Source organism: Gallinula chloropus, assembly GCF_964237585.1.
Source record: "Gallinula chloropus genome assembly, chromosome: 3".
NCBI lineage: Eukaryota > Metazoa > Chordata > Aves > Gruiformes > Rallidae > Gallinula > Gallinula chloropus.
In genome coordinates this window covers 28,359,675-28,386,986 of record NC_140087.1, presented here as the reverse complement: position 1 = coordinate 28,386,986, position 27,312 = coordinate 28,359,675, and the positions used below count along the sequence as shown (strand labels likewise).

The following is a 27,312-nucleotide window of genomic DNA, read 5'->3' as shown; positions in this document are numbered from 1 at the left end:
GGAGTGGTAACGTAGGTACATTATGTACACTAATAGGAATTTCTTGGGGGATTGGATTTTCTGTGCTCTCAGCTTGCTTCTTACATAGCTTATTTCATACTTTTTGTAATAAGCATACAAATGCTTAGGTTTTGAAAAATAAGAGGAATTTTTTTCATGTCCTGCTCAACCTGTAGGACGTTTTGAGCTGTCCTAGTGGAAATGGAGCGTGCAAAGTTCTGTTCTCATCCCAGGATCAGTAACCAGCCACTGTTGTTCGATGCCCAGTCAGTGAAACTTTTCCAGTTTTACCAACACATCTTGGGTACCTAGGCACATAACCTGTGTCTCAGCTCATGTGTCTTGGAAAGTAGTGGGAGTGGAAGTAAGTCCCATAAGCCTTAATGGACTATCTGAGACAGCAAGCTCTGGAGCCAGAGGGAGTGGGCTCTGCAGCATTGGGGTCGTAAGTCTCTGGGAGATGCAGTAGCCATGCCTGCTCACCTATGCTTTTCAGTATTTAACTGCTGCTGAATCACAGCTATTGCCATTACTAGAGGATACTGCCTGAAAATGTAGTCTTAACTAACTAAGCCAGCCTTTGAAACTTCCTGTGGTTTGGGGTGCGTGGTTTGCTCTTTGTTTCCAATACAGCTACTCCAGATTATTCTTTACTGTGATCAAAATTAGGGTTTGATTTGTTTGTGTTTATTGAAATCAAAGATTTTTATGAACTTCAGTTACATCAGTCTCCAGAGGCTGGGTTGCAGTGTGCCACAACTGGCATAACCCTTTGGCAAATAATCGAAGTACGAAGTCACTTGAGTTCCCTATATAAAGCTGTACCTCATCTGTTTGGGCTTTGGAAGCCACACTTTGAGGATGTGCTTAGCAGCCAAAACTGCTCAGTGGGATAGAATTTATGTGTATGGATCAAACAGAAACCCAGCATATCCAAACCGACCCCCTAAATCAGTTTCCTGAAGCTGGAGCATGAAAAAGAACCCTCCTGCCCTGGCCATTAGCCCGTACTCCCACTCTTACTTTTCTAACCTAATGGAGATGCATATGAATACTCACCTACACAGATACCAATTGCAGAGAGTATGTGTCACAATCAGGTTGAAATAGGTACTTTTGCCCCTGCAGAAATGAATGGTTCCTTACCTAATTTTGAAAAAGCATATAAAATGTACCTGCTTTTAAATAATATTTTTCACGCTTATCCAGTTGGATGTGTACGTGTCAGGTTTCAGTCTTACATTAAAATAGTGAGCTGGGAGCTCCTGAAAACCATTGAATTTAATGGAAACAGTTAATGACTTCACGTTATTACTCTAGCAAGCACTCTCATAATGGGGATACTTAAGGAAGCCTTATTTATTAGTGCAAATGTATATGGGTCAGAATTAATTTTTAAAAAATCTTTAATTGTTTTCCCCTTATAATTTTCACAGCGGTACGTAGTTAAATATTCATGATAATGCTGATGATATGCTAAAGGTCTGAAATAGATCTGGAGTCTCAAAATCAACACAGGTTATTTAACCCTTTTCATCTAATGCACCATTGGGGACTTGCTCAGTGAAATCCCAGAGCACTGGAATAATTAGAAGATAGTAATGAGGATTTAATTAGTCCTTGAGATATGCTGAAATAGGACCACTGAGAACTTTTCTGTTTGGACATGGATTGCAAGCAGAATTGATGCCGTTGCAGCTGCTGTGATGTGCTGGAAAATGTATTCCATTGCTGGAGGCAGTTTCATGGCACCATTCTGTGCCTGTCAGATCTATGAGGAAAGTGCCCGGAGTAAGCACCTCCAAAATTGTTGAATAGTAGCCTTCCTCTTCTCCATCACCTCCTCCCAGTACCTTTTCTTTTTTCTTTTTCTTTATGTCAGTCTTTCTGTTCTAGCTTTATTTCTTTCTGTTGTTGACATGATCCAGCTTTTGAGGATTGTTGTACAGTTGTGTCCTCTATTAAAAACATTTCACAGACAAGGAATAAGAAACTGCAGGCTTGGAGGAGTACAGGTGTTAGTTTTACTAAGAAAAATTTGGATCTTTTTGGCACAACTGCTTGTGAGCTTTATCCTCAGAATCTAGTCCTTATTTAGTATTAGATCTTCACAGAAGTGATATTTATCAGTAGCTGCAATGTAGTAAATTTAAATCGCTTTTTTGGCAGCCAAGATGTTATCCAGCAAGAGGTAGTAACAGATGGGATGTGATCAGGCATTTTGATGTTCTCTTTGTGCTTCCCTATAAACACAAAGCAGCAACTGAATTCCTGTAACTACCATTTCCTAATTTGCCCATTAGATTTCATATAGGTATTTTTCTCCCATTTAACTGTTTTCTAGGCATGCTTATCTGTACGCAGCCATCACATAAATTCCACCGCCGTGTATTTTCCTCTAACAAAATATAAATGTTTTTGCTTGTGTGGAAGACACAGAATACCAATCTGGTGTTTTGCACCTACAATTCCTGATCAGATTTATGGCTTAATACTGCCATTAGATGATAGAGGTTCTTTTCCCTGCAATCTATTTTCTTCTTAAAAAAGAAACCAGAAGGAAGAAAATAGATCAAAGAATTCTTATTGAAACAAAAAAGATACTGTAGTTTGCTTTTAAATCTTAAAAAGACTTTTTCCCTGAGAATACGCTTTTTGCTCTCATTTGGGGATTTGGGATCTATTCAGAACACCGAGGAGCTAGAGAATAAAATGATTCTTGTCATTAAAATTCTTCTGCTTGCCATGTTAACGATGACACCACTTAAGGTTAAATCAGACTTGGTAATAAGTTTACTTGATGTAGACTGAAGTGTTTCAGGCTCTTAAAGAAAGATGCTTGAGACATGCACTGAGTGCAAAGCCACAGGTATGTTTGAGTACCTCTTCTGCGTGTAGCGTTCTCCGAGTGGGTCAGCGTGGAGGAGCTGAGCTCCAACTGGTACGCAGGAACACCGTGCAGGCTGGGAGGAAACCTTCATGCCTGGAGAACTGGGGTTAGAGGATTGTGCCTTCAACAGCCAGAAAAGTGTGTCCTGTAAGGAGCGAAAGCAGGTTTTGGTTGAAACTGTCACACGTCTTTGCAAGGAGTTATTTCAGTGCAAGGCTAAGGTTGTAAAGCACTGCTGTTCTCTGCCTGAGTCACGTGGTGAAACAGGAACGTGATGCATAGGAGCGTACAGAGCGGCTCTGCATGTGAAGGAAGAGCCCTGCAGTACAGCCATGCACTTCTTTGGTGACTCAAAAAGTTACACCAGTTTCTCAATTTAGTGTGCTCTGAATTTATCAACAGTCTTCATTGTTTTATAACACCATGTTTGTAGTTCATTTTGTAAATGTGGAAGTGCACTGAAACGTAGTATTTTTTTAAATGTATACACACAGTTTATCTTTTTATTTTTTTTTTAATCGCAGTAGCACTCAAGACCCCTGTTTTTGTACCTGCTTACATTGTACTACATCATGTAGCAATGCCCGACAAAGCAGCTTGCAGTATGTCTACTGTGATTAGTAATCAAGATCTTTGAGCTGTAGGAGTGAGTAGCTTTGTGTCTGTCTCTTGAGCATTGCAGGAAGACCTGCTTTTCTTGCCCAGAAGTATTAGAAATTCTGTTACTCAAACCAGGTTGATTCTTAAAGAAATCAGTTGCCAATTCAGGCTGCTGGTTTCAGACCGTACTTGGATTTCGAACACAGACCAGGTAGTCTCAGCTTTAGATTGTGGCCTACACTTGTGATTAGTTGTGGCGTACACTAAACACACAGCAGCACTGGCCATCTGCAAGAAGAATCGGAGGAGGAAGGGGTATGATTTACATGTGATAAACCACACTGGGAGAGAACAAAACGGCAGAAGTAGAATTTGAAGTAGATAATAATGTCTGCATGATCAAAACCCAGAGTCAGGTCTCCCAAGTAATTTTTGTATAGTAGCAGCTGGTCATTGCTTTCTTCTTGCTGACGTTAAATCTTGTTATACTTGGGGATGAATCTTTATTTCATTTTTAAAACTAAATTGGGGATTCTCTTTTTGAGATTAGGGAGTGGAATTGAATTATTCTGAGAGAGTTTATATACTTGCCAGCAGAGAGACTTCTCAATAGAAAAGTTTCCACTGACTTCATTAGGCAGCCGTCAGATTCCCTGCCTCTGGGCTCCAGGAGAGAGATAAGCCACAAGACATCAGTGATGAAGAACATGACAAAGTGACAGTCGATGTTCCTGTCACCAGGCTCAACGTAAAGTTACTGGGTACGATCCCCATCCCTGGGACAGCTTCCCCATCCCGTCCTATAAACTGGGAGCCGCCTGGGCTCTGCCTGTTCCTCAGCACCATCTTTTCCAGGACGCTCTGCTCCTCCAGTACCTAACTTAACCTTTTTATGAAGCTTCTCTAAAAATAAAGCCTTTCTGATCTAAGATCCTTCATGCCTTTTTAAGTTAATATGTAGGGCAGTGAGCTGAACTCTATATATATATTAATAGCTAACACTGGATAGTTCTTTCCATCCCAAAAGCTCCCGAAAGGCTGCAAAATAAACACTTGTCTGGGAACAGCTGCAAATCAAGGAAGGGAAGAATGGGTCAAATTGTAACTCATGGTAAAATAAGACCAAGATGAAGGCAGTTTGGGACTGAGGACAACATGCTGATTTTGTATTTTTGAAAAAAAATACGATTTATTTTACGTGTGTGCAAGACACATCGTGTGTATTTTCGTCTTTTCCACAAAATCCATATATATCTCCTGGTATTCGTTATATTTACTTCACAAAAAGGAAGATGTGAGTTGATCCGTGGCCGCTTTGAACAGCAGTCTCCAGGGAAGGTAAATTTTTCAAACCAGAAATTTAGACCATTAAGCCTGCAGGCCTCGCACATTACACGTTGAAAAATGCCGTTCCTTCTTTGCTCTCTTCCATGATTTTCATAAGTATGCATGTTATTAGGGACAGTTAGACAAATGTTAATTGTACAAAGCAGACGGACTCCTCGGGTTTTTCATGTTGCTGCTCAGATTAATTCCAGCAGCCCAAGCTACCTACTGAAATTGAGGATTTGCTTCGGGGGCAGATTGGTGGGTGGGATGGGGTGCTTTTGTTGCTGCAGTTCACCATTACCCAAATTTTCCAAGCATCCATTAGTGGATGAACAATGTGTTTGTTCTGTCTGTGCATCAACATCTCCACAAATGTCTTTCCTTCTCCGTCCCTCAGTATAGCACTTAAAATTTAATATCAGAGAGCATTACGTAAGGTTTGCTTTAGGAAAGGTTGGATGTTTCTTCCTCAGCTACCATCTGGGTAATCTGTCTGATCCTTCCCCAGATTCTAATTTCTCAGTGATAGATTATATGAATTCCAAGGCTAGGCAGTAGCAGAGGGAGGTTTAGGGGTGGGAAAAAATTTAACATTATTGCATGCTATACATAGACCAGGTTTTGTACTGTCAGAGAGGGAAGCAGAGGAGATTCAGCCAGTTAACCTAATAGCGCAGCTGGTAAAACACTGGGGGGTCTGGGTTAAAACCTTAGCTAGGTCATTAGTTTCCATCTTCCCCAAAGCTATTCACATTGTGAAGAGAAGCAGTCAGACAAATAAACAGCGAGGAGACTGTGAGATAGGTATTAAAGCATAATAAAAAAATACTTTTTTAAAAAATAATGAATCCAATCCAGCACTTTTTCTTAAGCAGAACATTGATCCTTTTGTGTAAAGGAGAATACCACAGCGATCTTTGCAGGCAGCCCCAGTCTTGCTAAGGTGATGTTTTCCGTAAGTGCTATCGCTCACATAAGCAAAGAGACACTCCTTGTCGAATGGGTGGGAAGAAATGCGGTGGTTCTTCTGCAGACACCAGCAGATGCCAGTGTGAAAACGTCCAAGTGCTGAAGGGAAACGATTTCACTGTGACCATGGCCCAGAGAACTTCTGATGATTTTCTTTGGAACCTGATGCACTTGGAAGATGATGGCAGGTTTAACGTGGGCCAAAGAAAAAGCTGTGTAGAAATCCGATAATTCTTTTTTTCATGGTTGATGGGGAAACAGTAAGGAACATTCTCCTGAAAACTCAGTGGGATGATTTTAAGACAGATTGTTGTTGCAGAAAGAAATGAGGACTTCAAAAATCTTTTTTTAACTTCTACATGAGTAACAAACTTATCAAGAAGATTATTAGCCTTCTTGTTACAGGCTAAAGAATAAGCCTCTTAATTTCTCACGCATCCATGGTCTCAACACACTTTTTCGTGCTGCGATTCTTAGTTACCCAAGCTGCATGTCAGCAGAAGTGTTTGCTCAGTACCAGGGACATTAACAAAGGTCTGTTGTGTTCAATACCAGCTTCCAGTGCCTCAGTATAAGGAGGACATCAAACTAACAGTCTGAGTGTGTCCAGAGAAGGGTGACCATGATGAAAGGCTTCAAGGGAAAGACATGTGAGGAGTGTCTGAGGTCACTCATTTTGTTCGCCTTGGAGAAGAAACAGCAGAATGGTGACCTCATTACAGTCTACAACTTCTGTAGCAGAGGGGCGATGCTGATCTCTCTCTGGGAACCAGTGATAGGACATGAGGAAATGGAATGGAACAGCATCAAGAGAAGTTCAGATTGGATATTAGGAAAAGGTGCTTCACTGAGAGGGTGGTCAATCACTGGAACAGTATCCCCAGGGAAATGGTCATAGCACCAAGCCTGTCAAAGACCACCTGGATGATACTCTTAGTAATATGGTTTATTTTCAGGTAGTCCTATGAGGAGCAGGGAGTTGGACTTGATAATGCTTATGGGACCGTTCCAACTAGAGATATGCCACGTCATTGCTGCTGCTCAGGACACATCTAGCAGGTTCATGCCAGCACCATTCAAAGATACCGTATTGTTGCAGTGCTGTAATGTAGCTGGGCAGAGTATGGATCAGAATGGGTTTTGCCATCTGTTTGTGAAGGTGGTTTATTTATTTGATTTATTACTTTTTTTTTAACCTGCCTATAACTGTACAGGAACATTGCCAATTAGTATCTGCGTCATCTAAATTAGATGTTTATACTGCAAGCCAGTCTACTCGTGCTCACCAACCCATCACCCCGTAGTGTATATTACTAACTTGCATGTTCCGTGTGTGACAAACGGAGGTTTCATATGTGCTGTCACCAGTCCAGCTGGGCATGTTTTAGTAGTGCTGGCTTCTGGGAAGTGAGAATAAGAGCTGAGGAAAGTGCATTATGTTGAATGTAAAGAAATCTTGTGCCTGCTTGCTCTAGAGGCCAGTTTTCTTATGCCACCCACATGGTTTCTCTTGATTTATTTGGGTTGTATTCTGGTACGTGGGTCAAACCTTCTCCAGTTTCTTCATTGCTTCTATTTGTTTTGACTAGTATAAAACTCTTGTCTGCTTATATTTTTCCCAGTATCTAACTCTTTCTCACCATGTCTTTTTTTAATGTATATTTTAAGTAGCCCTTTAGGAGGTACCATGCCATTCTTCTTCAGTGACATTATGTAGTTTGTGGCCAGGTAGTGATGTGTCCCCATGAGCAATGGCACAAAGGTATTTTCTTAGCTCCTCCAGCCTCTAAGCTGCTCATCTCCACATTTCACCACACTATTTGAAGATGTTTGTTCCAGTACCACCATCAGTCTGTGCAGACAAACCAGTTACATGCTTAGAGTCCTGGTATGTCAGGCTTATGTGAGAGTAATGTACTCTTTCACTTACTAAAACACTTCATTAATGCATGAATCTTGTTGTGTTGGATGTTTCCTCATAGAGCTCTGTGGTGCTTATTGGGCACATTTAGATGGCCAGAAACCCAGATGTGCTTCATCAGTCCAAAGACTTTGTGACCTGTGCTCTCCATCTGAGACAGGTGGGCTAGGGGAGCATTTTGGCCTAACTATGATCTCCCTGAGCATGCTGCCATGCTGGCGGCTTGCCACTGCACCAGAACAGTGGTTTCCCTGGGCTCAGCTTTGCCCCGCCGCCTCTGTCTCTCAGTTGTTTACCCATGGACGAGCTACATCTGGGAGTCGCCGCTTTAGATCTGTCTCAGTTCTGCTGTATTCTCTGGTGAAAACCTTGATACAGTGAATGCAGCCCAAAAGTCTGCCAAAAAACTGTCGTGGGTGTGCAAATATTTGCTCTTTTTTTCTCAAGGGTGCTGGCCAGTGCCTTGCTAACATACCAAGCACTGGAAATCTCTGTGATTCCCGCCCCCAGGGGTGGAAATCCCACACACACAGGTTTTTCCTTTATAGGTAGTGGAAAATCTCTCTTTGCACATACTTAATCTCTTGAGCTTGATTTGCAAACAGATAATTTTGTTATTTTTCTCTAATTATTTGATGATTAATGAAGGCAACCAATCTGTTTCTGCTTTTCTTATTCCACGATTTTCAGAGCAAAAGGCCTGTCTAGCCCCTTCCTTAGTCTCTGTCCATGAACAAGGGGAACTTCCTCATTCCTTGCTGGGAAGGGTTCCTTGGTGGTTTTGGTCCCTCTCTCTGTCACTGAGCATTCCTCTCCGGAAAGGGCCATAGCCCGGTGTGGCTTTTTTCTTACACAAGTTCTTTTTTACAAAGTACTGCTGCAAGTTGTCTCTTTCCTCATTTTTTATTTATCAAATGTGTAATTTAATGCTGACCTGCTATTGCTGTGAACTCCAAAGTTTTCCTGAGCTTAAAATGAGTAAGTGTTCCACATGTTTGCAGGATTAATTCATTCAGGAAAATCAATGCACTACCCCTGGCTAAATCGAAAGACCTCTCATTGACCATGGGTTAAGTGTGTGCCAGTAGACAGTTGCTGTCCATCAGCCGACGTGCAATAACTTGTCTCTTTGCAGTCACTACGTTTATGTTTGGGCTTTTGTGTTCCTGGAAAGGGTTTTGGATTGTTTTTTTTTTCTTTTTTTTGTATTCAGGCCAAGACTAAAATATTGAAAGAATTCGTTTCAGGTTTTACAGCAACCTCCAGCACATTTGGTGGGTGTTTTTCATGGTTAGTGCTAAGGACATAGGATTCAATAAACAGATGATTTTGTATTGGTCAGTGTACAAATGTAATTAAGACAACCTTAGCACCTAATTTCATGAAGCTTTAGTAATTTACTGTTGTTTATCTGGTTTTGTGTATACATATGCAAAAGGGAAAAACAAGATTTTAAATGTTTTTACAAAGGCATCATAAATGCTATTAGCTGTATGATGCACATTACCAGGTGTTAGCACTGTATAGGAAAACAGAAGTTTCGTTTTTATCTTTTCCTTTATCAACAGAGCAGAAACACTGCTCTCATAAGCATTACCCACTTGATATTTTTTCCTCTATATTTTGCTAAAAAGAAAGAAGAAATCATGCTGCTACCTGGCTGTTGTTAAACCCCATGTATACAGTCCATTTGAACATGCAAACATACTTTAATACAGATATGGTGTGCTAAGTGTTATAGTATGCTAATGTTTCATTGAGGACTAAAAAATGAAAAGATGAGTCTTCAGTTTGTAAACTGGGTTTTAATAAAGGCAACCATTCTTCAGGTACATAAAAGTAGTACAAAAAATAACTAAAAAGGAAGAGAATACTTCTGGCAGGCTCACTTTATTCAGCTGCTCCTGAAATAGCTTAGTTTGCCAAAATCCACTCAAGTGTTTTTTTCAGTAAGCAATCTCTTCTTGTGATGGCAAGTAAAGCGTCATCTGCACCTCTTTTATCGCTAATATTAAGGGAAGGGAGGAGATTTGTTCTTGGATGAGCATGTTGCCCTTGCAGTTTTTAAAGTCTTAACTCATAGCTGTTTCCTAGCAGTTTATTTAAAAGACAAAAAGCCCACCTCGTCGTCACAGGGGCTGACATGTCAGATGCAGTCTGGCTGTTTAATCGCTCCACCGCCTCTTCCCCAGTGCAGCTCTAATGTAATCCTACTTCCCTTCTTTACAAAAGCAAACTTTATCTTAGATCTAATTTTCTGGAAAGAAAATGTATTTCTTTTTGTATCGGTTATAAAATGAAGTTGAACACTAGGGAAAATGTGTGTAAATAAGGAAAAATGAATGTATGCCAGCTGCTCCCTTTCATTTCTGATAAGATTTCTAGAATTGATGTTGTTTTCTCTTTATGATGCAAGAATGTTAACATCTTGGCCAAGAACCCCTTTTCTCTCTTAAGACCATCTGAGCTTTCTGCACATATTTGAAACAATTCACACTTGCGCACTGAGTTTGATCTCTGAATGTTCACTGGGCTCTCACAGAGGCAGATGAGGATAAAATCTTCCTTGGAATGGAACCCAGATCACAGTAAGGACCTGATCTTGCCACCTTCTCCACATCACATCTGTAGTTGAAATGTCCTAATTTAAGGCCATGCTTCAACGTACCCTGTAGTCAGTGATAGATGCTAACATGGCACAAATATTCCTCCTGAGTTTCAGGCTTCCTTTTCCTTAATTCCTTACCTGTCCATGCTCAAGAGAAGGTAGCAAAGCCAAGCTCATTTGAGAGGCATCTCACACCCTTTGGGATGATGAAACTCGTGCCTCATTTCAAAAGTTGTTAAGGAGTCTGTTCATTCTTGTTGTGTTAATCAGCATCTCTGTAAATTAAGGCCAGAAGATGAATTTGAGTAGTATCACATGGTTATCTCTGCTATTGAATTACTGGCATGTTGCATGGCATGGTTTTGGCCAATGCCTGTGGCTGCTCCCTGAACATAGCCCAGGGCATGGGTGAGGCAGCACAAGGGACTGGTAAGACTACCAGGATTGAGTGTGGGAGTTCATCTGGGTGGACAGAGGCATTCTGGACTGCTCTTCTGGCCAAGGAATGGTCCTGGTGTGTTTCAATTATGACTGTACACATAACCGTGCAGTCCACTCCACAGCATCAGAAACAGATTAGGAGAAGTTTCCTGAAGAAGAGGTCATTTGAGTGGAAACATTTATTTCACTTATTACTCTAGTCCCTTCAGGAGTCCTTCTGACAGCAGCAGAGCTGGCTAAAATGGATGTTCTCCATTAGATATTAGTCCATGTTCTCCATTAGGTATTAGTCCACATTCTCCATTAGATTCAACAACCAGCAGTCTGTCTGCATCACTACTGGAAATCACTACAACCCGTAGAAACGATAGCTTTTCAATGTGTCATCCATCCTTGTGGTGTTAAGAGAAGTACTGCCCACGATAACAACTGGGGTGAAAAACCTTTATCACGAGCACAATGTTGGGAAAGTTACCTTGTCTAGATTAAAAGGCCCACGGTGAGCAGAAAACCCTCACTTCTATACTAGATACAGGAGTAACTTCACTGTCTTTATTATAAAAAACTTTGTGTGACCAGTACAAAATTTTTCATTTAAATGGATCCCAAGAGTGTGATATATATGGTGTGTGTGTGTCGGGAATGTGGGCATTTATTTCATACAGACGTACGATTGTATTAGGTTTCTGAATTAGTTACAGCACTGTCGGCAGGAGGCAGAGGCTTTGTAATAAGATTTGTGCGCAGAGTGGAATGATTTCAGAAATCAAGGGGGTCAGTTGCAAAATAGAGCTAAGTGGTGAAGGTCCCTTTGCCTAAGCATGAAGTTTTCCAGCCAGTACAAACGAGTTCCCAAGCCTCCATTTTGCCCTCCGTTCTTTGCCGTGCTGCATGCCAGTGCGTGTGGTCCGGTCAGGCCCAGAGCGGGCGACGGGCCTTGACTTCACAGTTTGGGTGCAATCAAACCCCTGTCTCGGAGCTTGCATGAATTAAAGATCAGGGAAATTGCATGTACTCTGCCAGACCTCGCAGGTGTGAAGAGTTTTAGCGTGTTATGGGCTGGGCTGTTCATAGCACAGAAGAACTGGGTACAAGGGGGTGCAGGATCCTCCCAGCTCCTGGATGTTCTCCTTGTGATCTGCAGCATTGAGCTTGTCTCTGACAGTGGAGGGATAAGTGTGGTAGCGAGCAAAGGTTTGTGGAGGGTTCAAAAACCTGTATTTGGACTCGCCAAGTCCAGTTCACCCCCTCTCATTTCTACAATGTGGATACTGTCCCCTTTCGTACTGCACTTGGTCACCGGTGTACGAGCAGGGCGGCTGGCCCACAGAAAGGCGGGAAGGTCATTCACCCAGTGTCACCTGCCGTGACACTAACCGCAGCCTTAGGATGAGAAACTCAGTCGTTTGAGTGCAGGACATGCTTCCTGGGGCTGTGGTCCCTACAGCCTGAGCCACCCTGTCGTGGGAGCCATATAGCACCTCAGTGTTTTTAGTTACAAGTTTGGTCATGTCTCTGTATGTGGCTCAGGAAAAATGACCTCTCTTCATTAACTGAGCACCGAGCGTGGGATCTCTGTAACATTTGTGTGATGCTAACCAGTGGGAGGACACCCCAACCCTTTGGGACAGTTGTCCTCACACCTTCCTCCTCCTGTCACCCACTTCCATCTGTCGGCACAACTTGTCTTTGCCCCTCCTTCACCTTTTCTCTTTTCTTTTTCTGATATTCACTTCAGCAGCTTCTAGTTGTCCACCTACTTGTCTGGGGGCTCTGCTTTTACCTTCCTTCCGTTCCCTCCCTAAAGTACAGAAAGGTGTCATTAATGCTGCCAGGCAAGGTGTCTCCTGGCTTTTGACTTCACACCTTCCCACACAAACACCACTAAAATGAACAGAGGTGAGAGGCACCTTCCTTAAACAATGCTTCAGTTCGCTGTGGCCTGGAAGCATGGGCTGCCTGAAGTAGTTGCTGAATGAGCTAAAATGCAGATGTGCATTGGTCACCCAGCTGGGCTGCAACACTCTGGGACGAACACTGTCCTTTCCTTGGGTTTTACCCCAGAGAAATGGAAGATCAGATTTAATATACAAGCAGAAGACACCCCCAACTCCCCGCCTCTCCAAAAAAAAGGCAGCTAATTTCCTGGAAAAATCAGACCTTCCTGACTCATCAGCGTATCCTCTCCAACACTGAAAGCAGCACTAAAACCTTTCAGGGCAGAATGTTAGACACCCAGCATCCCTGCATAGACATTTCATGGCTGGGACTGCAGGATTTTTCCCAGTTCATGAAAACTTTAAAAACCCTGCAACAAACCCCTCCTCCCATTTAATGGGCTTAGTTCTGTTCCTTTATATGAAGCTTCTAGATTTTATAGAATTTCATTAGGTCTCTTGGTGCAGCTTTTGGACCTTAAATTAAATTGGGATTCATTGGTACATTTACTAAAGGGGTAAAAGGAGAGAATGCAATACAACTATGCTGGGGAAGGACCAGAATAAGGACCTAGAGCACAAAGACACACAAAACCAGCTTTTCCTTTCTGGCTGGCCATAGGAGTACTTGCAGTGCTGAAAGTTAGGCAGCATAAGTCATCAGGCAAATTTCCTACTACTTATTAGGTAATGCAGATAATTGCAAACCCCCCAAGGTTTATTTTAATTTTAAAATCAGTAGCCTTTTGTAACTAAGGAGGACTGTCTTGTCTTTCTTTTACCAAGTGAAAGTTTTTGACTCTTTGTACAGGTTTTGGTTGTTGAGACAGCTTTGTTGACTTGGAGATGCATTTGTTTCTGTTCATGTGATCAGCAACAGTTTTCTGGATATCTTCAGTCTGAAAATAACTGAAGAGGGTTGGCTTTGGTTTTTTTAAATGTCAAAGATCTCTTAAATTAAGAACAGTTGCCTGAAGATTAATTTTTGCTTCGGTGCTTTTTTCCCTTCAGGTTTTATGGCAGGCATTCAGAGGAACCCCCAAATGTCACAGTATGGACCTCAGCAAACTGGACCTTCCATGTCACCACACCCCTCACCTGGAGGCCAGGTGCATCCTGGAATCGGTAGCTTCCAGCAGAGTAATTCAAGTGGTACTTATGGGCCTCAGATGAGCCAGTATGGACCACAAGGTAAAATGCTTGCTGGTAACACACATGATAGTTTTTGTGTATATATCTATACAATATGTATCTCATGTAGGTAGGTATGTGTTTTCTTAAAAAAAACCACCACCACACATACACAACACCTTTCCCCAAAAAACTTAAGCAGACAAAACTGTCACTCAGAGGTGGAAGTGCACCTTGTGAAAGAAACTGATTTTTTTTCTTAGCACCTTTCTCTGTATACAAATAATGGCCTTAAATTGTGCCAGGAAATGAAATTAATCTGCTGCATTGCCGGGACCGTTGTTTAGGAGCCCAAGCATGTCATCTCTGCAACGAGGCCACGTTTGACCAAGCATGGAATAAAGGTCACAACACTGATCCCAAAATAGAACTTCTTTTCTTAGATGGAATCCCAAGGCCAATCTGAAATTGCGTGGTGACTGTGAGGGTTAAAGTCTTCTAATGAGCATAATAATACAGTGGCTACTGTGGGAATATAATATTGAGCTCTAATGCATACGGTTTGTGAATCTTAACTAACCCTTCAGACTGAAAGAGGCAGTTCCTTTTCTTTTGCTTGTTTGACAGAATTGTTGGAGGAATAAAACAAAAATAGAATACACAGTTTCTGCCCCTGGACATTCACCATGTACAACCTTGAACTTGTCTATTGTTTTGGCTTTAATGGATAACCTTTATAAAGTATGCATCTCTTCAGGGGGTTGATGAACTTGAAGTCAGCCACAGAATATATAAGGGGCATTATCTTCTTTAGAGGTACATAAAGAAGCTTTCCTATTTCAGCACTTCCTAATGTTGCTTTCCTACTTAAAATCCTCAAAAAGGACTGGAGCCAGCGATGGGAAGTTGTGCAGGAGCTCGGTGGCTTGCCCATGCTAGCAAGAGAGGCTGTTTTAGTCTCCGGAGTTTCTGAGAACCAGTTCTGGTGTTTGTTTGCAGGGAGCCTTGCTGCCCTGCACGGTGTTCCTTTCTGTTTCAGCTCTGGGTTGCATTTGTTGTAGTGCTTTGAGCATGGGGCTACTAGCCAAGATTTCCCAGTTTCTAATTTTGGCTCTGCCTTTTATACCATCTTTCAACTTAGGCAAGTAAATTCATTTCTCTGCTTCGCTTTCCATAACTGTAAAATGGGGCTAGTAATGCCTTATAGCCATGTGTGAAGATTAATTACCTAACTCCGGTTGACTGGTGCTTTCCTTTTATTTGGAAAGCATTTTGTGGCCATAAAATGCTGTCCAAGTGCTTATTTTTATCTGCACAGTGAGCAACTAGCTTAACTGGTAAAAATCCAGTGGATTTATGATGTGCTATCCCGACTTCCAGCTGTACTGCTGCTGCTGAGATTCCGAACCATGGGAATAGTGGGTGTCAAGTGCAGTAAAACATTAGCCATCCACACTGATTGAATGGAAAGGTTTTTGTACTAAATCAATGCATTTAAGTAACACGCCGAATACTACTTTCTTTTTTGCTTGAGTTCAGCAGTTCTTTTCCTCCCTCTCTAGATGAAAGTGCCTATGTAATGATTTTATGGGTCGCGGTCAGGAAGAAACGGCTATTAAAAAGTGAACTTGAGGGGCAGGAAGAAAATGAGCATCATTGTCATTAACAGGCCGTTGCAGAAGGGCCTGGTGAATAGTGTGATGGATGAAAAGCCTGTTCTTCTGCCAGCTCTTGGAGAGCACCGGTGATCCCGCGCACTGGTCATCATAAAATTAGGGCCCTGCAGACTTTCAGCTCTACAGGTGACAAATAGAGCAGGAGAACACTACTTTTTCACAAGGCTAATGTGACCATTAATAAAATCCAGGAATAAAGATGGTGATATTTCAAACTCATGTTTTTACCTGGATTTAAGGTTTTTTATACCATTTTTCATTTTTAATGAAAGTAATCTGTAATTGCATCTCTTAACATACCCTCTTACAAAGCACAATTATATGCCAGCAATGATGAATGCATAGTAATGTTACCCCATTTGCTTTTTATTGCCAAAATAACAAATATATTAAAAATTACCTGGGTTGCAACTGAGTTCTGAAATTATTAAACCAAAATACTTCTTGAGGATTTTACTTGCTTGCTTTGTTTTGGTCACATAGGCCTTCCTCAGGATATTCTGAAGCTTAGGCTGAGTTCAACAGGACGGCTTCTGTTTTTTTATAGGTGTTCCAGCATTCTGTGATGTTAAGTTTTTCGTTTGAATGCTAGATTTCACTCTGTGCTGTCCTGAAAACTACTGCTCGAGGCTAGTGTCCTTCTGTAGTAGAATTGCTCACGCTAGTGAAGATTGCACCAGTAAGTTTTGGTTCAAGGAATTAACCCCCAGTTCATGAGAGCAGAATGATCCGTTTCATGCGTACAGTTGATTTATTTTGGTTTTCATGTGTTTACATGACACTTAGATCTATAATAAGAGTAGAATGTTTTTTCCCAGGAAGTAATTCCGTACTGGGGACCTCCTCCAATCCTGTGAAACCATTTCCTACAAAAATAATTAAAAACCCCCTCGGCTTTGGCTCCATACTTGTGCATGTCTGTGATACAACACAGGAGCACGCAATAGAGAAGATTGATTTTGTATTAAATCCTAGCATTTCCTGTCCTCAAGAGTTACAAACGCAGGGTGAGAATGGAAGTCGTTACTGAAAGAGACAGTCTCTTTGGCTTGTATTTGGACAACATCTAGCTCGGGGGCTAATGAAGCTCTGGTCTGTGACCTGAGTATCAAACTGCTGCCACAGCAAAATGTCCCTTTAGTGCACTCTGGAAAACAGTTGGATGCTGGAGTCAGTTGGTGTTTTTAAGACTGTGGCAGAGAAGAGCTTCCTGTGGATCAGTAAAACATGGCAGAAATGCATCCCACCTCCATAACTTTTCCTACTCAGTTCAGCAGCAGAACTCTTCTGTTTGGGTATAACAAAGAGAGAAACCACTACTGAGTATGTTTGAACCACAACCCCAGAACACAGAAAGTTAAGCCCCTTCTTGTTCATGGTAAAGTAGTGGGGGTCGAGTATTTATGCATAGTAACCTTTAATGTTGGATTCGTTTCATAACAGCACTTTGCTGTCTAGCTCCCATTGATTTTAATCCTAGATTTTAATTAAAATGGTAGCATCTTAAGCATGAGATGCCCTGAGTATCTCGAGAGTCTGGACCTCAGAATCCAGACCCACATAGGCAACAGCTTGTGGAGTTAAAACTTAAATGTCAGCTCGATCTCCTGAAGTCTCCTAGGTAAAACAGTTTCAGAGGAATTCAGAACAATACATTTAAATTGTCTGTACAAGAAAAACTTGATGGTTAAGTGCACATGTAAACATTTCTAAAATGACTTTAAGATGCTGTTTTAATATTTTTAGTATTTTTAATTTGACCTGTGTCTAGGGCAGAGAGCAAAACTAACAGGTAGTTGTCAAAAGTTTCCTCTTTTCAGCTTGCCTAGAAATGGCAAGATAGCAGAGCAGTTTGTTCAGCAAATCTGGACAAGGCAGACCAGAGCTGCAACAGTATGAACATCTGCCTTTGGCAGGTTATTAGTATGGTTTTTTAAATATATTTTATCTTCATTACACTTAGTCTTTTCTTCCTGATTCCAGTTACTGCTTTGGTTTTTTCTCGTGCATTTGAGACGTGGTCCCTCTGGGTACAGTTCTACTCTGCCAAGGGGGAGTTGGAATCAGAAACCCGGATACGGAGGGGAGGAGCTGTTCCGTAGTATCGCACAGCCGCTGTTGCCAGGCTTGTACCCACTTGAAAAGTGTGGGCTCTTGGACTTGGCTGCCTGACACGTCCAGCTGATGTGGGCTGGCCTAGCATCTGCTGCATTCATTGTGTTTAATGCTGCATCCATCTGTTTTCTGTCAAAGCCACTGCCAACAAATTACTAATCTATTAGAGAAACATGGAAATAAGATTGCACTCCTCATTCCTGGCAATTCCTCTTCTATTTTGTTTGGCTTTTATTTTGCCTTTTTTGTTGTGGTCTGGGAAAGGTATAAGAATAGCTAGTACTTGAGGTATTGAGGAAGTTCTTTGGGGAGGGCAGGGGGAAACATGGAAAAAATACTGAAGCATGTTTTCCTTACGGTAAAGATACCGCTTCCCCCTGCACTTGGACATGTATCCCTGGAGATGAATGATTAGGAGCTATTTTAACCGAGCCACATATTTTTATGGAGAAGATCCCACTGGTTTTCCTGTGTTGTGCTTACATTGGAGAAGCCAAAACATGAAAGAAGAGATTTTTTTTGTCCCGATTGAAAATAGCATCAAAACAGCACTAGTATTTAGCATTGATGTTTGCTCCTCCAAGCACACTGCTGAACCCTTCTTCCTAGACCCTAACTGACAAAACAAATTGGCTTTATGTAAATTGGACTGACAGTAGCTCCCAGTGATTATGGATATCAGGTCTGCTAGTCTAGGGAGGGAATTTGCTTCGCTTTGGGAAGCAGCCTTAGTGCATACATAAGATGTGTTACCTGGTGTGTGTAATCGTGGGGTGCACGTGTGCACCCTCTTGCCACGTTACGTTTTCCTTGCACAGAGCGACTGGAACACCAGAGCGACATCCGAGTTGTGAGTTACACCACGTGGCACTGAGCAGAGCAGTGGGAAACTAGTGAACTCTTCAGTTTGCAGTCACTTAGGCTGGATCAGAAGTGTGGCTTAAGCAGGTCTCAGCAACCAGAACTGTGGCTCGGGGTGCGGGCTCACTGAACAGAAAATAGCAGCTGCCAGCAGCCCAGTCTAGAGGAAGAGAAGTGATGGGGCAGCCTGAAGTCAGCATAAAGCTGAACCTGGAGACCTTCATCTCTGTTGAACCACATATTGGGGATCCTTCTGTGAATACCCCCAGGCAGAAAGTTGGTTTCTAAAACCCAAGGGAATTGTGGCTCCGTTGCCTTGGGAAGCGTAGGTCTAGCGCCTTCTTGCTGAGCAGAACTTGTACCAGAGTGAGTCAGTTATCGGGTGGGGAGCAGGGGAGGATTAGCCAAAGCAGAGCAGCAGGAGCGTATGAATTAATTATGTGTGCATTCAAATGATGGATGAATATATTTATTTTAAATATAAACGGGAGTTGCGTGCCACTGACTCCTCTGCCTGGTAGCTGAGGCCTGAAGAGAGATGTGGCTGATCTCCACGTTCAGAGGAAGAGTCCAAGGGCTGCTGCCTTTGAACGAGCGTGGGAATATCTGAGAGTAGTCAGGAAACTCAGCTCTGCAGCATCCCACAGGGAGGGAACGGGTCGCATTTCCACTATTCTGGATGAGATGGAAATAAGGACAAGTCAGAACTCATGACTGAAGTAGTGTAATGTGATCTGCTTCCCAAAATACTTTTCTATCAAATTTTTACCATCCCCCCCGTCCCCCCATTTTCTCATGTATTTAGGTTTGTTTCTGTAGCACGGGATGCTGTACATTTGCTTATTCTTGGGCTTTCAGTATGATGGAAAAATCAGTACTCGAATGAGTTCAGCTGCTGTAAGTGGAGCAGTTTGCTCCAGTGACAATGTAGATTGTGGTCAGCCAGGTTTTCATACCATCCTTCAAAAGGCTCCTATTTCTATTAGCATCTTTGTGCTATTGCTGATTACTCTTGTACTACTAACTTTCCCAGGGAAGGTGTGTTGTAAGATACCACCCCTTCTGTTAGCACAGACAGACTCTGAACTTACCAGGAAGGCAGGGTAGGGCAGGAGGGAGCGGGAATGTTCCTTGGGGCCCGGCAGCCGTCCTCGCTGGTCCTTGCCAAAGCAGACACAAATGGGCAGAATGGTTAGGAGCAAGAAGGCAGTGAGAATAGCCTGTTGCTGAAATTGCAGAAAGATAAAGAATGAGAACATGAAATTAAAAAAATAAGATTCTCCCTTGAGCTTATGTAATGGGTTTCTTACATGCTATGTATCTCCTTACTGCATAAGGCTATTTTGTATTCTGTGCTATGTTGTTAACCCTCTGGAGGCCGTGCTTTTCTGCATTTGCTGTTATCCCATGACATACATTTGAAAAAAAATGTTTGAGGGTAACATGAAAATCAAGTTCACAGGATCATTCTGGTGGGAAGGGTGCTCAGGAGTTGTTCTTGGCTGACCTTGTATTCAAATCGGGGTAAAATATAAAGATCAGAGCAGGTTACTCGTGCCTCTAGGAGCTGCACAACCTCCTTGTGCCGATTGTTCCGCTGCTTGTCTGCCCTCATGGTGGAAAAGTTGTTCTGACTAGGAGGACAGTGTGATTCACTTCAGTTCACATGTGTAAGTTCTGGGGCTGCTAACTTCCTGAATAGAAATATTTAATGTTTTGTTCTGTGCTTTTTATCATTTTGTTCAGGAAACTACTCCAGACCACCAACATACAGCGGCGTGCCCAACACAAGTTACAGTGGCCCAGGACCTGGCATGGGTATAAATGCCAACAGTCAGATGCATGGACAGGGGCCAAGCCAGCCTTGCGGTACCATGCCCCTGGGACGGATGCCATCAGCTGGGATGCAGAGCAGACCATTTCCTGGAAACATGAGCAGTATGACCCCCAATTCTCCTGGCATGTCTCAGCAGGGAGGCCCCGGGATGGGCCCACCCATGCCAACTGTGAACCGTAAGGCACAGGAGGCGGCTGCTGCAGTGATGCAGGCTGCTGCAAACTCCGCTCAGAGCAGGTATGCGCCCAGGTGAAAGGAGTTTAAATGAGTAGGAATGTTTTTCTTGTCATGTCTGAAGTACTGGCACTGTATAGGTGTATGCATATGCATTTATACGTGTTCTGCCTGTGCCCTTACCTCGGGGTGGGGGGGTAATGTGCAGAGGGGTAGGGGTGTGTGGGAAGAATACTTTCCCTTGAACGTAAGGGGAAAGCATGTTACCGTATGTTTGAGTTACCCTCAAAAAGCAGCTGTGACAACGGAGATGGCAGCCACTTCCAGTTTGGTTCTTGGCACTGTAGGCATTAGGAAAACCCACAGGGTTGCAGTGACATTAGGAGTGGAAAACAAGCCCTTTGCAACTTAAAATTGATTAGCTGGATACGTATTTTTTATCTCCAGTAGACAGAGGGCCAACAGGTCCTTGGCAGCTTGCCTCTGCCAGGGAGCAAGGAGGTTTATGAAGCTGCCCATCAACTTTTGCATTCACTGCCCACGTTGTGAGCAGCACTGCTGATGGCAGTTCTCTTCTATGGGATGTTCTTGTTCCTAGGCAGGCATGCGGAGGGGGAGAGCGGGGCAAGCTGAGGGAAGCTGCTGGAGAGGAAAGGCAGAAGGAGGCATAAAAGCAATCTGTAGTTAACTGGAATTGATAACTGCCACTTAGGCGTCCGTGAGAGAGAACCTGCAAACAGGATAGCAGAGGTTGGAGCCATCATCTGTCTTTTTGTCTCCCCTTCGGGGCAGCATAACTGCACATTGCTGGTTGTGCATGGATTCTGGCAAGGACATTTTTCTGTCTGTGGTTATTCTTAAGATGCCTGAATGCTTGCAGTGAATATTTTCTGAGAAATTTTTCAGATGAAGTAATTTCCACATTTCTCTGAACTCAAATAACTCCTGGTGTATTTACTACCTTTTTCTGTTACAAGAAGTTCCATAGTTTTTGAGAATTACACGAAGCTGGTTGTGCTGTTCTGGTGAGCATGTTTGTGTGTGTGTATTGAGCACTTTGCATTTATTTCTGCATATGCATACACAGACACACATAGATGCATACAGTCTCTATCATTCAGGACCAGTGTTTCAGGGCATGAGGGCCACTCAAATTCCAGGTCACAGTGTAAAACTGGAAATAGGAAGCTAGTATGTCCCTGTATCCATTGATTTCTTGTTTTGTGAGTTTGGTAGGCAGGTGGCTTCTAGTGATAAGCAACAGCAAACTTTAAAAACAGTAACTGTAAATTCAGCATACTTAATGTTCTGGTTCAGTATAATGGAACCCCACTCCCTTAAAACAGATGGTGCTCCAGCAGGTGTCTGTGACCCAGCAGTCCCTTGGTTGGTTTAACAGGCCTGTCTAGTAGGATTTACAAAAGTCTGCCTCTATCTGTCTGGTTTGGGCTATCAGCTGATAGGTCAGACACGAAGGAATAAATGGGCCATCGCTGCAGCTGCAGGAACAACACCATCTATATCATCACATAATGAAAGGAAAAGCTCATGTTTCTTGGTCTTTGCAGCAAGAAAGGACTTGGTGTTAAGCAGAAAATATTTGGTTGTGATTCAGCGTACACTTTGGGCATAGTGTGTGTGGTGTTGGATCCAAGACTAGGTTAAGTGAGCACTGCTCCTATCTCACACCTTCCTCCAAGTCAGTTTTTAAAACTGCTTTTGGTTGTCAGCTTTGCCTGGGCACAACTGCACCGTTTCAGAGCCTTTGCATCACAGGTTGCCCCTTCTAGGGGTGCAGCACCTGCGGAAGGGCTATGCAGTCATCAAATCTCTATTGCAAATGCTGGCAAAGGGGGGCTATTTGTAAACTGCAAATTGAATGAAACCTGTCACACCCCTCTGATGCCAGGGGGTTTCGAGCACACTGTTTTCTTCTTTGATCCCAAGCCAGCTCCAGGGGAGAAAGCGTAATGGCTTTCGGCTGTTCCTGCAAGTCCTCTGTCCCTGCATATGGAAGGGATGTTCTTGACAGGGACTCACATCTGTGATACAGAGCAAATCCAAAGAGGCTCTTCTTGTGCTCTGCCTTAGGCCACCATACGTTAGGTCCCCTGCTCATCCCAGCCAGTCTGGGGCTGGCGGACGCCCCATGTTTTCTTCACAGCACCCCAAATATGGCACCGCTCAGGCTCCCCTGATGCACCAGCCTGACCAGTACGGGTAGGCAGCAGTGTAAACTGGACGTGCTGTGGGATCTTGGCATTTTTTTTTAATATTTATGAACATGCCATCTGGCAGCTGAAGGAACATAAAAGTCATGTGAAAGATACACAAATACTTGCAGCACAGAAGGGATCTCAGGTTTTTGTTTTCTTTTTGCTAATGCCACCGTGTCAGTCTGATGAAAATTTGCATGTCACCCTCACACACCTGCATGGCCTATGGCACAGCTCCATTTCCTTGTGCCTGGGAGGGAGATGAAGAACCTCATGACTGCAAAGAAACAAGCTCTCTTCTCCCCCTGACCCAGCCATTGCCTTTTTACCCTCATTGTTGATATTCTTATCTCACAGAGGTTCTGTACAACCTCATTTTCTTCACTTGGTGGTGGTATTGTCATTGCTGACTGGGCAGTGAGCTGCAACCCCCAAAGTATGACCCCCTTCTGAGAAGTGATGGTGATAGGGTTTCTTAATGGGATTTTCAAAAAACTTTTATTCCACTGTAGTTTAGCGTGCATGTGGCTGAAAAATTTCAGTTAGCCACTGGAACAGTTTCTAGGAGCAGTGAGTATCTAGCACAAAGCATTCACCTGAAATGCAACTGCGTTTTCATACCAGAGTCCTTTGCACTGTGACTTCTGTAACTCTGTCACAAACTGCAGCACTGGGAGAAATTATCTACAATGCCTCACAACCAAGTCCAGCTTCACCTGAGATTCAAGTTTCATGGACTTACCCTGCCATCATGTTATTTCAGTTGTTACTGTTAACAGCCAAATTACTGCTGCCTTCGTGGTTATTAACAAGTTTTAATTACCAGTTTTCTGTAGCTGCTTTTGCTTCTTGGGTTTGTGGGTTGGTTTTTCTTTTCCTTAATAGCATCATTCGTACATGTGCATATGAAAAAGTACAAAGCAAAACAAAAAAAATGCAACATCAGTCTACTGGTTCTGCTGCTCAGAAAGCAAAAATGGGTGAAATGGAAGAGCACTCTCACCAGACCATTTCTTCTGCCTGCAAAGACATCCACTGGTATATATCAAAGTGCCATGTGGGTATGAAAGTGGGTATGCATAGTGTACATTCTGCTTCTTTGAATGTCTTGAGTTTATAAGATTCATCTGTGAGGTTCAAAAATTGTTGGATTTTTATCACTATAAAATAGACCCCTCTATTTAGAATTCGGAAGAAGATGAGATGTTTGTGTCAGAGTCATGGTACACAGCAGTATTTCTGTACAAGTTGGTTGTGATCCCTGTCAAGGTCAACTTGTTGAATCAGTAGCCAAGTATCAATACAGGAGATAAATTTATCTTGAGCTGTTAATCCTCAGGATCTATCCTCCACCAGCTCAGGAGTCTCATTTAGATAGAGAAGGCTGTTTTGCCTCTGCCTTGCCAAGCCACACTAAGCAACTGTGTAAAATGAATTTAAATGGCACGCATCAGAATAAAATCACTTCCACTGGGGCAGAAAATCAATGTTTGTTTACCAGGGCTGGATGATGGAGATCTGAGTGTCAGCCGGTTGTACCCAGGTATCATCCTGGGTGCAGACCACCGCCCTTTCAATTAGAGAAGATAAAATCATATAAATAAAAATGATGGCTGTGGAAGATAGTAGTTTTACACCATGTGAATCAGCCTTTGACCTCTCTTTGAAGCCTGCTCTATGTTAAACCCAGATCAATTTTTACAGCTACATAATACCTCCTCTGTAACCTAAAAGCTTACAGTATGCCAGTCTGCCTTTTGCACGCAGGCCAGCCTTTCCCAAATGGTATCTAGCATGTCAGGCTAAAGAAAGGTGTTTATAAGACCTCTTCATTGAACCAGCAGTATCTGTAGTTTCACGCTACCCAGGATATTTAAGCTTGGTCCAGCTAAGAGTTTACAGCAGGCAATGCCAAATAGCTCTCTAATACCCTATATAGTAGTTCCCCTCATTTTCAGGAAGGCAGTATAAAAAAACTGCAAAACACTGATTTCCTTTTTAAATGTCTTGGTCTCAGCACACCCATTGACTGATAAGGACTGTATGTTGAAGATCTAATATATCCACCAAACTCCAAGGCAAGACTTTTCATAACTTTGGCTAGTTTTGGCTGAGACCTCAAGGACTGGTTCTGCTCCTGGAGGTTAGGACCCAGCAGAGCCCTCTGATAACTGAGTGGCTTCAAATAATTAAGTCTTTTATCACACCTTAGTTCTTACAATATTTGTATTAGATATATCCTAGAGTATTTAGAGTGATAGGTGAGTATTTATACATGTACAGACCTGTAAGTCTTTAGTAAAAGCAAACAATTTTAAGCAAATCAATTGACATTTTCCCTGTTGATGTGAAAGGTGGCAAATTTAGCCAGCATCCTCTAGTACCAGCCAGTTTTATGTTCCTCAGTTAGTCAGTGGCCAACTTGAAACTTTTCAGGACTATGCATTCACTGCCTGCGGGCTTTCGTTTCCTGCAGTAAGAGCCCAGTACACACTTTTGGAAATTGATTGTTAGGTTGACACCTGAAGTCAACAGATGTTTTTGGAACTGGATGCTTTTCATCATCACTTTCAGCATCTCTCCTGTTAGCAGCGAGTGGGATTCTGAGCGTGTCTTCTCAGCAGTTGAAGGTGTGACACTAGCGTACGGAGGGGTGAAAACGTAGCTGCAGAATAGCTGTCTTACACCCTCCTCACAGTGCTGCCTTAGGAAGACACAATCCAGTCCAATCTGGCTGTAAGATCCGCATCCAAGTGGATGCTAAAATGAGCCTTTTGCTGGTGCGGCTGCAGTTATCAATACCTGAACTAACTACTGTAAAATGAGTTTCGATGTGCCTACATGAGGAGCAATCCCATCTTTGAAGCAGAGCCTTTGACCTCTGTGTGCCTTAATACAGTTCTCGGGATTGCATGTTGCAATTTTGTAAATTAAAGCAATTTCTTTTATAGATTGAAGGAATTCAGAATTCAGTGTCATTGATTTTAGAAGAGACGATTTAGACGTAGTAGTTTATTAAACTGAGGAATAGGGATCCAGCTTAGCTATTTGCAGCTTCTGTCCGATTTAAATCCTGGTCACTGGGTTGCTAAATTGAGGTGGATGTTTACATCATTGTCCACAGCGTTGTGGAGTTTTTTTGACAAACTTTTAGGCACTTTGGAATGTGGTTCTGGACCTAAACTGCTTAGCAGCTGTTCAGAAACTGCAGCCTCATCGTGGCGAGGCCAGGAGAATTTAGGTAAGTTTTTGTTGAGTCCTAAACCCGATCTTTAAGAGCTGCACTGATCTCAGAGAGTTCCTGTTGCACACCTCCAACTCATTCACACCAACTGTAACTCTTTCACTGTGCACACCCGCACAGGCACGCCTGCGCACAGGTGGGCAGGCTACCCTTCCATCAGCAGTTCTCCCCTGCTCTCTATGTATAATTCATACCCCGTGTCGCTGGTGCCAGCAAAGCACTTTTTCCGTATTATTTTCTCCAACAGCAGGGTAATGCAGCGCTGCTGATGGACTAGAAGGTACTGGTGAGGAAATATAGTAATGGACATGGTGCATTAAAATGTCAAAAGGAAAAAGAACGAGACGGAAATGGGGAATAAATTTTTTAAAAAGAATAATAATATAAATAAAAACCAGGACACTTTTAGGTGTTTTACATCCTAGAGCCTGTCAGTTTCTGTGCGGTAATTTCCAGTCTGGCCCTTTTGATCTTGAAACTTGGGTTTAAAATTCTAATTGTGATTTAAAAAGCTGCGGTTATGTAGCAGGAAGGCTTGAAGTGCTACAGTAAAACTTAACCGTCTTTAATCCCTGGAGAGATTATATATTTTCCATTGTTTTCCCTTTTCCCCTTAAGCTTGGAGATGCTGTTCTTCTCTGCTGGGAAGTGCAGCGGAGTGCAGGAAGGTTAAGTACTCATTCAGGTTTCTTTGCTTATTCAAACCAGGCTACCCCTGGATGAAAGGCTGCCAGCTGTGAAATCCCCGATGTAAACTGGGCTGAGACAGGAATGGTAGCTGTAATTGGAGCCAGTGCCGGGTACCTTATCTGTCGCCTTTGAAATAAGCCCCCAGCAGAAAGGCTTTTTCTGCCGGGCCTTTTCTTTAACGTTCAGCCACTGGGAAGGAATGGCTCCTGTTCAAAGTCGGGGCGTTCTCAAGGCAGCTGGTCACATTTCCCCTCTACCCCCAGACATCGGATTTCCTTCAGAGGGAGCCCAATGGATCTCCCTGAAAGGGGTTCCGCTTTGCTCTGTGTTGGTGCCTGGATACCCAGGCCCTACATTCAGTCCCTGAAGCTGCGTGTTGGTTAGTAATGCTGCTGGGAACTGGGAGTAGCTGCTGTGCTCGCTCCACCTGAGGCTGGCGGCCGTTCAGTGACGGGTGGAATATTTGCTCCCGAAGCCAAGTTTCTGTGTGATTTGCAGGGTTCAAGTCCAAATGCTAATGCTTACTGTAACTGTAATTTCTAAGGGAGCTATTAACCAGTATCGACCTATTTTTTTCTTCCAAAGGACCCATGCTTCTTCCCTTTTCATGAGAGTCATTTATATCAAGCTGATTTTTTATTTTCTCTTTTTGAAAGGGCACTTCCTTTCCTCG

The 27,312-nt window shown here is 42.8% G+C and overlaps 1 protein-coding gene across 8 annotated transcripts in view; it reads left to right on the top strand.

Moving 5' to 3' along the window:
* The window catches only part of ARID1B (AT-rich interaction domain 1B), a 327,980-nt gene that overhangs the window by 246,961 nt on the left and 53,707 nt on the right, over positions 1-27,312 (top strand). For 5 of the 8 annotated variants that reach the window (XM_084262562.1, XM_084262563.1, XM_084262566.1 and 2 more), the window contains 2 exons: positions 13,707-13,886; positions 20,225-20,552. In XM_084262562.1, coding sequence (XP_084118688.1) covers positions 13,707-13,886; positions 20,225-20,552 — 508 coding nt within the window. Of the gene's footprint in view, positions 1-13,706; positions 13,887-20,224; positions 20,553-22,580; positions 22,710-27,312 lie in introns of all 8 variants that reach the window. The other 3 variants (XM_084262561.1, XM_084262560.1, XM_084262559.1) reach the window with 1 other exon arrangement.